The following is a 17,571-nucleotide window of genomic DNA, read 5'->3' as shown; positions in this document are numbered from 1 at the left end:
AGCAGTTTAAAGATAAGACTTGGACTACTTTTAATGTCTTTGAAATTAAGAATACAAATACTTCTACCTTTAATTTTGTGACTATCATTATCTGGGATGCTTGTAACTCCATTTCTGTTCGGTGTACCCCTTGGTTTGATTCTCTCAACTTTCCCAATGACTGATTAAATATTCCTCAAGAGTTAAGATTGAATATAGATCAGATTATTGTTGAAATTTTGGAGATGGACAGCAAATAAATCACATCGGTCAACATCATTGCACTAGATCCACATCAGATTTGGAAATGAATGAAGAATGTATTACCGAGAATTCTTTGGGACATTATTTTTGGACAGTTACAGTGATGTAAGTGACCTTATAGGATAATCACTGTTTACCGTCGTTACACACCACACCTTTTTTTTTGCTCCAGGTGATTCAGTTAAAACACCACATATCTGAGGACATCAGTGCCTGAGGCCACGAAGAGTTCTACTGTTTGTCTATGATGTCTTAACAAACATAAAGGTTAAAGACGCCTAAAGAAACTGACTGAAAGTGAATGTGTGTGCAAGTCAGAGATGTTTAAACTGGCCAGTTTTATAAGAGGAAAGTTAGCTCTGATGCTGCAGACTCGTCTTTGACAGTATAATGTTAGAAAAGAGTTCAGCTCTGTTTGCTTTCTCTCTTCCTTCCTAGAGCACACAGCACCACAACAATAGGACAGGGTGGTCTTTAGGAGGTAACAGATGGTGACTGTGTTGGATCCCTATAAGTGTCACAAATGTTTGCCTTAGATTTTTTTTGTGCCCATTTCCCACTTCCTCCAAAATCAAGTTCATTCTTTGTTTTTATAGCTTCTACACCAGGGAAGGTTACAGCTCCCAATGGCAGAATAATAGAATAACAATGCTTCAAAAAAAAAAAAACTAACAAATTTGACCACCATGTTCAATGATCCCCTTCAGACTAATGAATACGCAACAGAAGTGGGCTAAAAAAAAATTAAGATTTCAGTTACAGTATCTGCTACACAACATCATGAGATTCTTAAACACCAAATTGTTTAATTTATCCAAAGAGGCTGTGAAGGACATTGTGAATATGGGAGGTTTGACCTTTTTTCCCATACTGACAATGGTTTGCTAATACAAATAAATAACATCTAGTCTGTTTACATATCAGCAGTTGCTCTCAAATATGGTGTTAGAGCGAGGGTCTCAAGATAAATCCAAGGAGTTAGTGCAGTAAAACTGAAACACGTTATATTTTATTCATGTTTTTCATTCTTTTTGCTCGTGAATGGATACATTTACATTAAAACCCTGAAAAGCATTCAAATGTTCTCAGATGAGTGGACAAAGGGGGATAACAGATATAGCGATATAGAAGCAACAAACTGCACACACTGTATGTGATCTAGGGCCAGGAATCAACAAACGCAGACAACTCGTAGAAAATCCTTAAAATCCTCAGTCATGATTTACCACCTGACAACCAGGTATGTGTGAACTGACTGGACACAGTGATAGGCAGGTTTACCTCAGTGCTCCTGCACCAAGAGCCACTGTACATGGTTTATTAGATTAGATATAGGGCCTACTTTATCGTCCCGACGGCAATTTTGTGGTGTGGTGGTAATGATGCTGGTTAAGATTATGTGAAAGATTTAAGGCAATTTCCAAAGGCAATTTGCAAAAACAGACTTTAGGTCATCAGGATAGTATTGATACATATTTATATTTTTGTTATGGTATTTTGTCTTATTGATTGATGTAAAAACAAACAAACAAACAAACAACAAAACTATAATGTTCTTAGATGTAATATAATATTTGGAAATTTGCAAAGTAAAATAGCTTGTTACTTGCTACTTTGATTTGTGGGTGAGTCTTTAAATGCTAGATTCAAAAATCCTCCCAGTCTGTGTTCTACATCACCCCACAACCACACAGTGCAGCCCTGCTATCAGCAGAGTTGCACTTCTCGACAGCCTCAACACATTATAGCATAAGGATAATAGTGTTTGTACTGAGGAGAGGTCTCGCAACGTGTTTCATGTCGTGAGTTTCATAAACGTTTCTGCCTGTAAGCACTTTTAAATCCAGGTTAAAAACACGTGTGCTAGCTGGGCTCTTTATAAGAACTTTAAACTTGATCTATTTTCTTTTCTCTCTCTACCTTTTTATTCTTCTTTGCTCATGATTTTAACTCTAAAAAAACAAATTTTCTAAAAAAAATGTTTGTTTTTATGCTGTTCTTTTTAAATGATTTGTCTAAATGTAAAGCACATTGAGTTGCCTTGGTATGAAATGCGCTATATAAATAAAAATGCCTTGCCTTGCCTTGCCTGAGCTAATATTATTCACACAAGTCTCCTCTTGTCCATTCAGCATTTCCAAGTGTGTAAACAAACCTGAGGGGAGACGACAAAAAAATTTAGTCAATGACTGATTTAAGAGTGAGACATTGGGATTTTTACAGTTTGTTTGCCCAGACCAGTCACAATACCAGATGCTTATGGTCAGTCTGCATGTTTGTTGTCTCCATGTGAACTGTGTAATGATTAGCCTATCTTTAAATGGTAGTTTTTAAAAGGGGGGATCATATGCTTTGGTTTCCTGCTGGAGGGGGGCAACAAGTTATGAAATGGCATCCTCAGAGTCATGGTTTGGAAATAGTTTGCTGAAAGGGGCGGCTGTTTGGGCCGGGTGAAATGCCTCTATTGTTTTGCCTACAGATCCTCTGTGTTTCTCAACTGCCTGTCACTCTGAAAAGAGGGTGTGTGGGAGAAGCCAGCCAAACTAATCCTCATTCTATCAGTCACAGCAATGACGGTGGCGAAATCCAGTGGGAGAGGAGGAACAAAAAGGAAAGATATTTAAGTATTACAACAAATGATCCCGATGAAAAGCGAAGCAAATCTACAGTGTATCAAAGGCAAACACACAAAAAAACGCCCTTTAAGCATCAAAGAGAGCCAGATCTTAACAAAGGAATACAAATTACTGGTTATATCTGAAACATCACTGGTGCTATCATTTGCTTATAGAAGTCACATAATGGGTCAAATGGCAATCAGATGTGTGCACAATTTGCAAGTTTGCACAAAACAAAACCTACAGCTGAGGCCGATGGGAATGTCACAGATATTGGAGAAATGTGGACAATTTGAAATCTGAATGATGATGAAAATACATCAAAAGTCAGAGGATCACCAGAGATAATAATTCATACTGATGGAAGATCATGATGATGATGATCCATCCATCCCTTATCCCTTAGCCATGCAGGGTCAGTCTTCGGCCAATCCCAGCTGACATGTAGGTTGAGGGCACAGTACACCTGTAGAGATGAACAACACACAAACATTCACTTTTACACCTCGCAAATCAACTTACAATCTTCGGACTGTGGGAGGAAGCTGGAGAACCCGAAGCCCCTGGGAATCAATCCCAGAATCTTCTTGCTGACATGCGACAGTCCTAACCACTATACCACTCTGCCTTGGAAAACTGGAAAATAACAATAATGATAATAACTAGAAAATTTCCTTGCATACATTTTGAAAGTGACATGAGGGACGCTGCTGTCAACATGGGAATCAAACCCATGACATTAGGATCAAGAGTCAGATATTGTACAGACAGAGCTACTCGTACAGGGTTAGGGTTACACATGATCATCTCTCTCTGAACACTGACATTAAGGAGCTGTCAACCTGTGTGTGTCTGTGTGCGACATCAGAGCTATGAACGCCCGCCACATGCTGCCCGCCACATGCTGCTGCCCCCCCCCCCCCCAAAAAAAACAAAAACAAAAAAACAACACCACCATGGGATAACACACTGACTGTCCTACACACACATGCACCTGCACTTTCTCCAACTAACTGCAACCGGCCCACTTTATTTTTTTAATGTAATCTTATCTATTCTTATTTGTTTTTTATTTTACTTAACAAAACTGCTGCTGTCTCTTCTTTAGAATTCTTGTCTTGTTTTAAATGTGTCTCCTTTTTTATTTTGCAAACAACATGACAGGGAGAACGGCTTCTCGCTTCCATGTTAAACAAAGGTTTTCCATTAAAGTGAAAACTGTGAAAACAACATAGTCAATCTGTCAACTGACTGCTCTGAATCTGTATATGTGTATGTGTGTGCAAGTGTGTGTTAGTGTGTGCATGTTCCGCATTGTGCTGCCAAATGTGTGAGAGCCTCCCTGCCCTCCGACACACTAGGTCAGAGAGTGAGGGGTGCAGTAGGAAACAGTGACAACGCAGACCAATGTCTCAATCAGAAACAGAGTTGATAAAAATGTACAAGAGAACTTTTAAATTGAAATAATAAATACAAAATCTGTTCTCCTGATAGCGTCTGGTACCAAGAGTAAGACCGAAAATGTCAAGTGGTTTTTGCTGGAGGATAAAATTTGTAAATGAGGTGTGTTGTGTCCCTGGGACACATGGAGAGTGAGTTAAAGTCCTTTCAGATTTTAATGCGTCAGATGCAGGACACAGTAAGGTGTGTGTGTGAGGTATGTGATAATGTAATTTAGTCAAAGGTCACACACCCCATCCCATCAACACTTAGGTACTATATAGTACAATATAGGTTTCCTCACTCACGTCATCTGATCGTGCGAGCCAATAGCGAGCGATGGACACTATGGCTGCCCGTCAGGAAGCATGTTTCAGTGTTCAACTCATAATTATAAAATGATCAATAGCCATCAACATTTGCTACAGTAGCAAAACTCTTCATGCTGCAGCAGCACATCCTGTTGGCTATATGTTGTCTTTTTGCTGTTGGGTCTTTGAAATTCCAGTGTAACAATAAATAACAAAAACTTAATCTAAATGACACTTTTCAAAACATTGTTACGTTTTTTACAACAAAACTGAAATGTTGCCAAACTGTCAACTCAGGCCTACAACTTCAATATCCTAACTGTGATCACAGACTTCATATAAATGTATGGGAGGAAGTGGTCAGTAATATCAGTGAGATAAACTGCAGAGATATCAGAGGAGTCTCTCATTGATGAATTGGTCTTAGCTGTGGCTCTGGTTCAGAGGTTGCAACAGTAACTTGAGGGGTTAGCATGGCGTTAGACCGACCTCAGGAGGAAGAGGCAGGTTAGAAAAATGGTAAAATCTCTGAAAGGGAGGGAAGTAAAATAATTTTAAAATCAGTCCTAGAATAAACAGGCACCGGAGCGATGTGGACATACAGAGGTAGAGCAGAGGGAGGCGTTAAGGCAGAAAAAGTCAAGGAGATCCTGCAGTTGAACCTGAGCTGCCACTCCCAGAAACACAAAGCCACAACTACACAAGAGGAATGAGAATCTGTAACTGTTCATGCATGATCCCCATGAAACCTGACAGAGCCTGACAAGTCTTTACAAAGAAGAAGAGGAAGAAGAAGGGTAACAGCCCCTGCTATCTATTACTTTAAACTTGTTCCATCAAATTTGTACTTTTGTCAATCTCTACCAGAGTTGGCAACATCCGTGTTAACCTCAGCAGAGAGTAAAGCTGACTTTCTCTCCACAATTCGTATTTTGGAGGATGTTTTTCTATGTGGTCTGTGTCTCTGCGGCTGGCATATTTCTTTAATAGTTGTATCTGCTGCACAGAGGCATCCCAACAAAGGTCTCTAAGAGGAAAATGGTGCAACGCTCCCTCTGGGTGTGGCAAAGCACAGTCTGAACATTTCACATGGCTGCAGACCAAGCAGCTGAACTGACAAAATTATCACTCGGAGCTGCTTTTCTTGCCACATTAAGGGTTTTTCCCTCGCAGCGCCAAAATGCAGATGACTTTCATTACTCAGCTGACCATCAGAGGAAGGAAGGATGGCCTGCTCTGCTGCAAAGTCTGGACTTCAGGTTGCACTCATCCAAGAGTAAAAATGGGTGATTCCTCCTCCTCACAAAGTTACGAGGGAGTTGCCCAAACAAGGAGAGGAGGTAGAGGAGAAGGAGGGCAGGCCCCGAGCTGTGGTTTGAGGTTATCCTGAGTCATGAAGGAACCTCCTCTTCTTCCCCTTCTTCTTCTTCTGGAAAAACTGACAGTGCAGAGCCGCATGAAGACAAATCCATCCTGCCAGTCATTTTTCCAAAGACGGCTTCAGTGCAGAGGGGGAAAACTGTTTTTATGAGTCATATGAAAAGAAGTTATATCATAGTGTGTCCTGCTGTTCAGTGTCACAAGGTGTTTTCTGTGTTCCCAGGCTAAAACTGGATGTGTCCAACACTTTTTCAAGTTCAAGATGCACTTTGTTAATTTTTTTGATTTCCCTTTTTTCCACTTATCAAATGCCAAAATTTAATTTAAAAATAATTGCAGATGCATGACCGAGCTCTTTGGATTTTTGTGTGTTTGTTTGTGCATGTCTGCTCACCAGTGTTGTTGTTACTCAGAGTCATGTGAAATGTCACTACGGCCACACCCAGAAGCCAGACGACCATCATTCCTTCTGTCACCACAGCAAAGCTTCCTACAAGTTCAAACACATCACGGCATGTAGGCTACAACACGACTGCAGGTACAATCATGTTGTTTTGTTGTTTTTCAGTTAGCCTACATGTAACATCTTTATCTATCCAAGATTTAAATGGCAACAATGAAATGTAGGAAAAAATGGAGGTATTTAAAAAGTACAACGCTCGCTACTGACACCATGCGGTGGGAATACAGAACTGCAGTTTCAAAGAAACACAGGACTAAACGAGTATGAAAAGAAAATAGAAGTTTATTGAGAATTCTGAATCCTGCTCACCCTTCCACAGTAGCAGAAAGACAACAACAGAAACATTAGTTAAAATCTGGACACATAAATACCGTTTCTCTTGTATCATAGAATCAGAAAAGAACAATCTATTCCAGTCACACAAAAGTAAGGAGAAGAAGGAGGTGGTGAGGGGAGGGGGGGGGGCAACTGACAGTCTGCCCCACTGTTTCAGAAACAAAAAAGGTTAACGGCTGGTGATCTGTCTCTAAAACTGAACAGAAAAACGATGAGACTGTGGAGAGACACCAGGACGATGGATTAGTGAGCTGAAGGATTCAGATTGTCTAAATTCCTCTTTCTCTGAGTCTCCTGTTTGATCTTTACAGGGAGGACAGTTGGGACAGTTAGATGAGAATACCGATATCACTTATATATGTCTTGTCTGTTAAATGTTAAGCTACAACCAGCAGCTGGTTAGCTTCACATAAGACTAGGATTTGCATCAACAGTGGAAATAGGGCAACTTCCTGGACACAACTACCAAATGCAGAAGCCCATCGACACCTGTAAAACTCAAGACTGAAAACTAATTCAGTTCAGTGTAAAAAAAAAAAAACAACTTCACCGTTACAAAGTTTATTATATTTCACTAACAAATGTCCTCATCATTATCACTAATCAACTGAAGAACAATAAAGTCTCCTGAGGAGTTGAATAAAGTTTTATCTGTTATGTGCTGCCCTTAACTTGGAACAGTAACATTCCAGAACACTGGTTGCCAAGCAACTATTAACTGCTCGACTCCTGTAAAACTCATTTCTTCAGTGTAGAAACAACTTCTTGTGGTTGTTTAGTTAGTTAATATAGTTAATTTTTTACTTTTACGAGTATTGTTGTTACTAATGAGCTAAAAGGACAAATAAAATGTTTTTCTGGAGGTTATATGAGGTTATGTGCTGCCCTGACTTGGACCAGTAAAATCCCGGAACACTAGCTGCCTAGCAACAGTTAATTGCTTTAGCTCCTGTCAACATCAGTTGAACTCATCTTGTGGTTATTGTATTAGTTAATAAGTTATTATTACTAATGAGCTGAAGGAAGTTTTATCTCATATGTTGTGTCCTCACTGGCTTCCCATCAACTACTAACTGGTTGTTTCTACACTTCGATTTGTGTACGAGTTAAATTATGCAACATGTGAATTAGTTTCAGCCAGCACCCCTAAATCTCACAAATTAATATGAATATGTACAAAAAAAGCCCAACTTACTATGAAAACAACAAATTGAGGTGTTATCGCAGTGTTACCTGGCAACCGGTCGCACACAGCCATGTTGCGTTGTTACGCTTTGACTGTTGGGTGGATTAAAAGCAAAATGTAACAATGGAGCATCTTAGCATGGGATCAGCACAACACAGCCCACAGAGCACCGCTGTATTATTACACGGGTACTCGGTCGTCATGGGTGGCTGCACCAATAAGCTTTGAACTCGGCCTTCACTTTAATCTCAACAACATACTGGTAGTTTGGTGACTGCATCGTGCCGACAAAACCCAGATCACAGGCAAACAAAACGAAAGCCAAAGTCGTCACAAACACCCCTGTGGTAGTTCTGGCTGCAGTTAGGTGTGTGTGTCCAGGATATTGCCAACTCTGTTTCCAGGTTGAGCTAACTAGCTACTTGTGGTAGCTCAATATTTACCAAATAGATGCAAGTGATGTCAATCTTTTCATCCAACTCATCTGAAGTAAGCAAATTCGCCCCATAATGTCAACACATTTCTCTAGGGGAGATGAAGCTATGAGGATGGGGACAGTAACAATACAAACACACATGCGCCTGCTGCTTGCTGGGGGGGAAGGGGAGGGGAAGAAATCAAAGAAACTAAAATAAAATGCAGCACAGAGAGTTATATTCTCACTTCGGTACCAATACAGACAGTTGTTGACATACGCACACACAGCTGGAGAAATGAGACAGGCTAATGTACGAGTGCCTGGACTACTCAGAAAGTCTTGTTAGTTGATCTAGTTCTACTCTACCTCCTCTAACAGCAGAAAGAAAAACAAAAAACAAACTATTTTTCGCTCGTGCCTCTTGTAAAGCAAAACAATCTGGGTGTTTTCTCCACATCTTAAGGCAAATTGAACAGAATGCTTTGTGCACCAACACCACAAAACATCAGACAAACCAATCTTTTTTTTTTCTTCTCTTTTTTCTTTTTACAAACAATTGTTACGGAAAAACACCCACTGCCACTGTCCAAACTGTCTCCGGGAGCGCCGGCCTGAGTGTACATGCAGTGGGGTGGTAGGGGAGGGAGGGGAGAGGAGGCTTCAAATGACGGAGGGTTTACCACCACTCTTTACCAAACTGTGCCAAATACAGAACAAACACAGAGTCAGAGGTGAAAACTGACTCGACCATTGCACCTTTTCAGCTTTTCCTCATCTAAAAAAAAAGCTCTGAACACAAAAACTCTGGTGTGCTGGATTGTGAGTGAACAGGTGCAGCAGCGTGGAGCCCAGTGTGACGTTCAGCTTCCTCTAACTTCACCCCCCTGTTTTTGGCACTGCTGAGTTTGGTAATGTACGTGCATGGAGTCCCGAGTGTGTTGCTGCATTTATATATGTTTCAATGTTTGTTTGTGTGTGTGTGTTTGTGATTAAAATCATGGCTGTGCATTTTTTTTTATGTCTCACTCACACTCAAAAATCTTTACACTTTGTTTTCATTTGTCCTAATCTAAACCAAAATAATACAGTCTTCAGGGTGGGGAGGGGACATCTGAAGAGCGTTGTAAGATGCAGGTGACCCCTGCCCTTCTGACAATAATTTTTTCCTGTCGTCTCTCTTTCTTTCTCTCTCTATGAATTTTCCTCCTCTTCCTCGTCCTGGACGCTCTAGCGGATGGCCTTCACGGGGCTCTTGAAGCTGGAGGCGGCTTGCAGCTGCAGCTGGTAGGCCATGGGGTGGATCTTGAACCCGTAGAGCCTGGAGTGAGAAGACAAGACAAACATCTGTGAGGTTTTCGTGTAACAACAGTGTGTTGGTTCGCAAACATGACAAAGCAGCGCAGCAAGAAGGCTACATTTATTAAACGTATAGGTAGAGCACAAACATGAATTGTGACGCCACATAACCTGTTTACCCTGCTCTCGGTTTAATTCTTTTTTAATCGCCTCCTCGTGTGACATTCTCTGCAAACTTGTGTCTCACTGGCACAAACAGATGTCACAGTAAAATGAAATATAATGGGACAAAAAAAACACATCCAGGAGTTGAAGGAAATCTAAAATGACACCCACTCTGAGATATTGAGGATTTACAACTTTTCTTTGTGTGTCTGTTTTCTGTAACAGCTCAAAACCAACAACTCTCCATCTTCTCTCTCCAGCTCTTGTTATGTCACAATGTGCATCATTGTCCTCATGTCCAAATGCCACCGTGTCTCCTTCCTCAGCCAACTTTACACTGCCATTTCAAGCACTTGATTCCTGATGTGACACAAATCAGTTTGACCATAACCAATCCTCTTCCTCAACTTGTCCAATGCGAATCTCCGTTTGCTTGAAAACATATTGTAAATCATCGTCACATGAATAATGAGTGGACACGCCTCCCTTCATGTAGTCTACATTACATCGTCATGTTTCAACTTGGTTTTCTACTATGTAGACTCAAATTTAGTCAGCAGACCTGCTGAAGCCACCCTGAAAATTGCAGTGTGAGTGCATATTTTGGTTTAAACTCATTATTAATCAAAATGATATTCGAGGAATTGATCTGCCATATATATTTTTTAAGCCTTTTAACTCAACCTGCCGTACAAACCTTGGGACAAACTGGTTGGCGGGCCTCTTGGGCCTGTACTCAGGATGAACCATGAAGAGCATGTGGGGGAAGCCGGTGCCGAAATAGGCCCCATCTGTGTGATGGTGCCTGGAGGATTTTGGTGTGTAGACATCCATGCATTTAGGGCAGTAGAGCTTCACCATGGCCTCTCCTGGGATATCTGACAGACCTGTGGAGGAGGATGGAGCAGAAGGAGGAAGAAAATGGTTAAGATATGATCAATTGATCTACTAAACCTAAAATAGATGGCATTAGCACGGCTGCTCTGGCGCTTGTACGTCCTATTTAATGCTTTGTATTTGCGCCATCATAAGCTTTACGATCACACTCATCACTCTGTAAGACAGCAGCTCCCAGCGTGCAGAACTGCAGATAGTTTACATATGCAAAGCCATGGACAGTCGGCATGTAAATTATTGAGTAGCCCTATTGTGTAGGACACCACATGCAAAGCAGTGCGCTGTCCCACCTGTGGTGACAGTGGAGGTCATTACTTCATGTTACCTCAACGTTTAAAAACTCACCGATTGGAAGCATTGGCTGATTCTCACAATAAACACGGGGGCAGTAGCCGAAGTCTCCCTGCTGATACTTCTCCAACTAGGAGGAAATGAACATAAAGTCAGTGATTAAAAAACAACAACATCATGGTAGGAAACAATTCTCATTTAAAGCAGAACTATGCAGGATTTGGGCTGTAATTATTGTGGCTCAGAGACACTGTGTGAATGGGGTCTAGGCCAATGCGCCTACCCCCCCCCCCACCCCCCCGGCTGAAAACCGCACTTGCAAGATCAGTCGTCCGTCTCGGTGTTACAAATCTCGTCAATGGATAGAACTATCGCGAGAAACTGCCTTACGGCAGTACGAGATAAGAACGCAGATGACGTCATGCATGTCACGAATCGTGATTGGTTTGAGTTGGGAAAGTTGGAGGAAACCATGGAAACACGGAATGTTTGTAGCCTACTGTACTGATGAAGTTGGACTTGTGGCTACACGGAGCTAATGCTAACACAGACACAGACACACACCATGGATCTTTTATAAGATAATGTAATACATCATGACACACACACACACACACACACACACATTCGCGTTTTGGAACCTTTATTCCTGTGTGTGTATGTCTGTGTCTTTGTGTCCGTGTTAGCGTTAGCTCCGTGTTAGCATTAGCTCCGTGTTAGCAGGGCTTAGCAAACACCGCTCTCTACCTTCAGCAGCTTCCAATGTAAACACAAGCACGTGTAGGGGGTGGAGGAGGTGGAGGAGGTGGTGGCGGCGAGTTTTTTTTTTTTTTTTACGACAGTGACATGTGCCTCCCAGAACTGTGGGGGAGCTCCGGAGAGGGAACAAAAAGAGAAACCAACGAAGGAGCGAGCTATTTCCGGCCGACTTGCATAGTTCTGCTTTAAAACACTGAAAGTCTGCAACTCAAAGCCGGAACACTTTAAACCGACCGTCTGTCCTTCTGCTGCACTACATTTTTTAATTTGGGATTTTTTTTTTTTTACATTTCCAGATGAAAAGATCACAAGACGCTCGTACAATCCACTAATAAAATTTCCGATAATACGCCGCTTTTAGCTCCTTAAATGTGACTGTAAATTGAATCATTCGGGTTTCGGACCAAACAAAACAAGGAAAACTGATATTTCTCACAGTTTTGAAACATTTTACAAAACAAATGATGTAGCTACAGATTTTTTTTTGCATGTAACGCTAAGTGCAAGTGCATGTCCTGTGACTCTGACTGACAGGTCTGCTTGTGTTTTCTCACGCTGGATGATTAATGACACAAACACAACAATAAGGATGCCAGTCAACAACACACATGTAAAAAAAAACATTCTCCATCACAATAAATGAAACATTGTAAATTAACCAATTGCTCTCTTACAGAGTAGACAAACCTGGGGCCAGTTATGTTGCCACAGTACGACCATTTTTAAACACAACGTGATGTCAGGAAGCTAATTGTGCTTTTATGACCTGCAGGTTAGACTTCTGCAGTGCAGGTCTGTTTTTAGCCGACTTACACCTGCACCCTACAGAAATCCAGCATCACCGACCTCCTTCCTGAATACATGGACTAAATATAATAATAATCTTTTTTAAAGTAAAGGAAAAGCATTTTCCCTTAATGGAGACAGGAGTGGTGGATTTTGCTGATGCGGCCGACACCTACCATCTGTGCGATGCCTCGGTTAGTGAGGATGTAACGTGCGTGGATGAGGCCGTACAGCATCTCTGCTGCCTGCTCGATCAGGTCACTCTGGTTGGGATTGTCCTCTAGCTCCTCGTCTACAGACAGAAACCAAAAGGAGGGAACGATGAATGTTGTTTGTGACATTTAAAAGGAGAAAAATGTTTCAGAAGAGCAGGGAACGCTGGCTACAGATCTGAGAGGCTCCTCCACTTTTGGTTTTTTCTTTTTAAAGACGACAGAGGCTGTGATGCACTCTGAAGTAACTCACATGGTTTCAAAGATCCTGTGAAAATACACAATGTGGGGGGAAAAAAACTGCACTGATGTGTGTTACAGTGTGTGTAGTCCTCTGATAAGCAGAGAAACTCCCATCACACCAGCTGAGCAGACTAAACATCCTTAAAAAGCCTGTTTAGCCAGCTCATCTGAAAACAAAAGGCTGTTTTCAAGATAAATAGACTTAAAAGGTCGACTGCTGAGATTAAACATTCAGTCTCACTTTTCTAACTTTGGTACAACATCGCTCATGAAGACAGTGTAGTACATGTTGGGCATAAAGCGTGTCACACAGCACATCTGGATTTCTAACTTTGTCATGCATTGTTTTTATTTTATTCATATAATGTGTAGGGCATGTAGTAACTCCTTGACCTACATTTGAGAATAAGCAGGTATCAGGGTAACACACAGACCTGGTTCGAGGTCCAGGATCATGTCGAGGGCCTGGCGGTAGTGGGGGACCTGCTCATTGAGCCCCGTCAGGTTGAACTTGTCCTGGATGTAGTCCTCGTCCACCTGTCAACACACAAGTCCAGAGGAGAAAGCATGAACAACGGAGCGTCGTATAGCTCGCTGGGTTGAGCAGGCGCTCCATATACAGAGGCTATAGTCTCACTGCAGCAGCCCCAGTTCGCCCTTCAAAAAAACTTTAAACAGAAAGCCTGAAGAACTTCTGATGTTTTCCAAATGTGTTCATGCTAAAATTAACACTGAAAGAGTAACTGGATGCTGTCATCCTTCCTCCTGTACTTACAGGCAGTGATGGCCAACTCGCCTAATGTGACTATAATGGAGTATATATGATATACAGTAGGGGTTGAAAGCCTCAGTCATACACTGAAGTCAAAGTGAATACAGATCTCTTCACAGCCAGTATGGACAGCATGGACTGTTGAAGCAGCCACTAAAAAGTCTTTTGATAAAAGTAAGTAACATTTGTTTGTATAGCTCTTCTCACAGAGAGAAACTCACAAAGTGCTTAACAGGATTAAAATACAAAACCATGAATACATAAAATGACACAAGATAAAACAGCAGCGACTGTTGCCGGACTAAATCACAGAAGACAGTCAAAGGTTTGGGCATGTGAGTACTGTCTGATAACGGCCCATTCATCATCATCATCAACTATTCAAAGCATGATATAAACATAATATGAAGGCTTCACAACAACATAGAGGCTATGAAAAAGCAGGAGCAGGAAAAGTGTGAAGATGCAAAGGTCTGTTTTATGAGAGTCAAAAGATATGTAAAACCCAGGATAAAAAGCATGACTGTTTCTTTGCTCTCGTTCACACGCACACACAAGCTTTGATTAAACATGACTTCTTATACTGCCCCTAAATGGACAAATCTATGAGTCTCCATCAGGGGGAATCATAATTTTGTAACTTTACAGCTACTACACATATGAAAGGGTTGAGAAACTCACCTCGCAGAAAAACTCGTTCCCCCTCAGTCCACAGAACCAGGAGATCCATGACACCTCTTCTGAACTGCTCATGTCTGACGACCTAGAAAATAAACAGACAAACTCAGATATGATCCAAAAAACTGAACAACATCAACACAGAAATCACCGGAGAAGGCAACTGCGATCGACACATTAATCTTGACAAGTCCTTTCAAAAGCAAAGTTTCTATAAAACAAGAAGATGTACAGGAGAGGTAGCGACACACCCTCAATATAATTTGTGAATTAAGTCATTGAGAGGTAAACAGAACAGCGGGATTTAAATTATGTGTAATTTATCTGATGAAACTTACTTTAAAATTATTCAATTTTGCTTGATTGACATAACATTCCTCTATAGCTTTTTTATTTCTGTTTGTGTACTTAAAAAATAGATGTTTCTTTACTATTCGTTTTATTTATTGCAAAAATTACAATACAAACCTTAGGATATACACGACAAATAACGTATAACGTGATTTTCTTCTATCTTTGACTGATTAGATTATTTATCAGGGTTAGTTTTTGTCTAAAACCAGTGATGCGGCTAAAATCAAGCTCTTTCCTGTCAACAATTTGGCTGCATAAAGAAACAGTTTAATCATTTGTGAGTTCAATCAACAGAACATGTTATTGTAAAATGTAGCTATCTGATGAAACTGACTTTGAAAATAATTAAAAGATTTGCTTGATTGACAAAACATTCCTCTAGTTTTTTGTTTGTATATTCAAGAAAACTCAGATTTTCTTGGGACTTGGTTTTTGTAATGCAAAAATCACACAATACAAACCTTAAGATAAATAAACTGTAGTGTTTTTCTTCTACCTTTGACTGATTAGATTCCGCCTCAGTGTTAGTTTTTGTCTAAAATCAATGTTACCTAGTAAAAAAACGCTCTGTCCTGACAAGAGCAACTTGGCTGCATAAAGAAATAGTTACAGCCTGATAACGGCTAAGCTAATTAGCATCCTAGCGCTATCTTCTCAACACTATTAGTTTGATTAAACATTTGTAGCACAGTTTTTCAGACTCGGACCGGTCAGCGCATGTGTTAGTGGTGACTAAATTGATTATGGGAGATATAATGCAGTCACACACGACGAAAAAACAGTTAGTCTAGTGTAGCTCCGATGCTAGCTGGCTAAGCTAATTCCTGCTAACGACAGGAACGAGATCCAATATGGCGCATCGATTAGAAAACAGGCCTTTCTAGTATTTTTACAGCCGCGGCTGCTGCTGGGCTCAAACATCCACAATCTGCTACGAGACCGATTCTAAAGAAAACTTACCCGGATTTCAACTTGTATACGACTGTAAAAACCCCGAGAGATGGAAAAATTTAGCCGTCTCACCGGTGTAAATAAGATGGACACCAGCTCCCGGTTTCACCCCGTAGTCGTAGATTGCGTCGTTCCTCTTCCTTCGTGGAGCGGGGGCAGCACCGGGCGGACTGAGCGCTGCTGCCGCCCGCTGGTCAACATCGGTACTGCAGCTGAGGTCTCCAACAGGGCAACAGGGGGTCCGTGGGGACCCCTGGGGGTCATCGGAGGTACTGCAAGGAGGGGGGTAATTTGGGGTTGTTTAGACGAGTCATTCCCAACCTGTGGGCCGCGGCCCCCTGGTGGGAACTCATGTCATCCTCCGAAACTGAAGCCATTCTGTTATTCAGGATTTAGTCAGGATGCTCCTCCAACTGGCAGCATCAGCATGCTGTGTAACAGTAGTGACTGTGGAGCTTCCTACATGCCCCCTGCTTTCAGTTCAGTCCTGAATCTTTATCATTCAATAAAAAAAAGTGCTCTGAAGACACATCATTTGGTCTATGTGTGGCAAGGTGAAGAGGGCCAGGGCGGGGATTGAACCCACACCTCACGGGTAATAGTCATGCACGCTTGCCAGTCACCTTGCCAGGACATCCCCTTGGCCAAGTAGCCAGGGCACACGATCAATTGGAGGCATAGTGACACAGGAACCGTCAACTGTCACATCTCTCCCCCTCTTTTCACAAGCACGTCCTCGTGCTTCCGCGCAGGCTGCCACACATTAGGAATCCATGGACCCACCCCTAGTGCTACGTGGATCCTGCCAACAACGCCAGAATGTGGCAAGGTGAAGAGGGCCCGGGCGGGGAGTGAACCCACACCTCCCGGGTAAGAGTCATGCTTGCCAGTCACCCAAAGGGACATCCCCTTGGCCAAGTAGCCAGGGCGGACGATCAATTGGAGGCATAGTGACAGGAACTGTCAACTGTCACATATGTATTGTATATTGGGATGAAGGTGGGCCGCAAACATTTTTTTAGATTTTCAAATGGGCCCTGACTTGGAAAAGGTTGGGAACCCCTGGTTTAGACAATTTTCTTAAATTTTTTTCGTTTCCACATTCATGTTTAAAATAAAAACGTCAATTTGAATAGCTTGTATGCATGATTACCGTGCAATTGACAGACATGGTAACAAGGTATGTTTATAAATGGCAGTGGCATGGCCCCTTACTCACTGTACCTGTACATGTTTAAAACATGCAAATATGAACCTGTGTATTATCTGAACAGCTTAGTATTGAATGCACAATAACAAGGTATGTTTATATGTGGCACTGGCAATGTATTTTGGCAATAGGCTACTGAGCAGGACATATCCTAAAAACAACACTTTTCTTCTAACTTGACAAATTATGTAGAAATTTGTTAAGAAACAGTGTTGCATTGCAAAAGTGAAATACTTTTATTTCACAATTGAGTCCATATTTATATGAAAAAATACCAGTATTATCTTGACTTGGTTGCATCATGGCATTGACCCATATACAAGTTGAATAGTGAGTCTACTGAACTACTTTCACAACTGTCTTAAATAGTTTCAGTATTTCTTTATTGCAAAACATTTTCAGGTCATCTGACAGCAGCATATTCCAGCCTCTTATTCAGTGTTTGTTTGGTAATGGGATAGTTTGTGGTAATTTTGCAATAATTAACACTAAATATTTGGGCAGAAATTTAAAAATTTAGCTGATTAGTTGAATATATATTTAAATTGACAAAGAATATTGG

General features: G+C 41.3%; 1 protein-coding gene across 2 annotated transcripts; it reads right to left on the bottom strand.

The window, feature by feature from the left end:
* Positions 1 to 7,161: 7,161 nt before the first annotated feature.
* Positions 7,162 to 15,995, bottom strand: csnk2b (casein kinase 2, beta polypeptide). Of its 2 annotated transcripts, none has more exons than XM_083982660.1 (7): positions 15,809 to 15,995; positions 14,498 to 14,579; positions 13,479 to 13,581; positions 12,766 to 12,881; positions 11,099 to 11,174; positions 10,554 to 10,743; positions 7,162 to 9,713 (listed from the first exon to the last, which is right to left on the bottom strand). In XM_083982660.1, exons 2-7 carry the CDS (start codon positions 14,567 to 14,569, stop codon positions 9,623 to 9,625), a joined length of 648 nt encoding a protein of 215 aa, XP_083838786.1. In that variant the 5' UTR covers positions 14,570 to 14,579; positions 15,809 to 15,995; the 3' UTR covers positions 7,162 to 9,622. The 2 variants fall into 2 exon arrangements, with proteins under 2 accessions (XP_083838786.1, XP_083838787.1); XM_083982661.1 differs by having other exon boundaries at positions 15,872 to 15,970.
* Between the last annotated feature and the right edge of the window lie 1,576 nt (positions 15,996 to 17,571).

This window comes from Trachurus trachurus, assembly GCF_905171665.1.
Source record: "Trachurus trachurus genome assembly, chromosome: 11".
NCBI lineage: Eukaryota > Metazoa > Chordata > Actinopteri > Carangiformes > Carangidae > Trachurus > Trachurus trachurus.
This window is presented reverse-complemented; position numbering and strand designations above follow the sequence as displayed.

Bases quoted from the DNA above. Each gene is read 5' to 3' on its own strand.
- csnk2b (XM_083982660.1), bottom strand. From the start codon at position 14,569: ATGAGCAGTTCAGAAGAGGTGTCATGGATCTCCTGGTTCTGTGGACTG. The intron at 10,744-11,098 runs GTGAGTTTTTAA...CCTCCTCCACAG, and splicing joins TCAGCCAATGCTTCCAATCG to GTCTGTCAGATATCCCAGGA. The intron at 9,714-10,553 runs GTTTGTACGGCA...TTCTCACTCCAG, and splicing joins GCCAACCAGTTTGTCCCAAG to GCTCTACGGGTTCAAGATCC.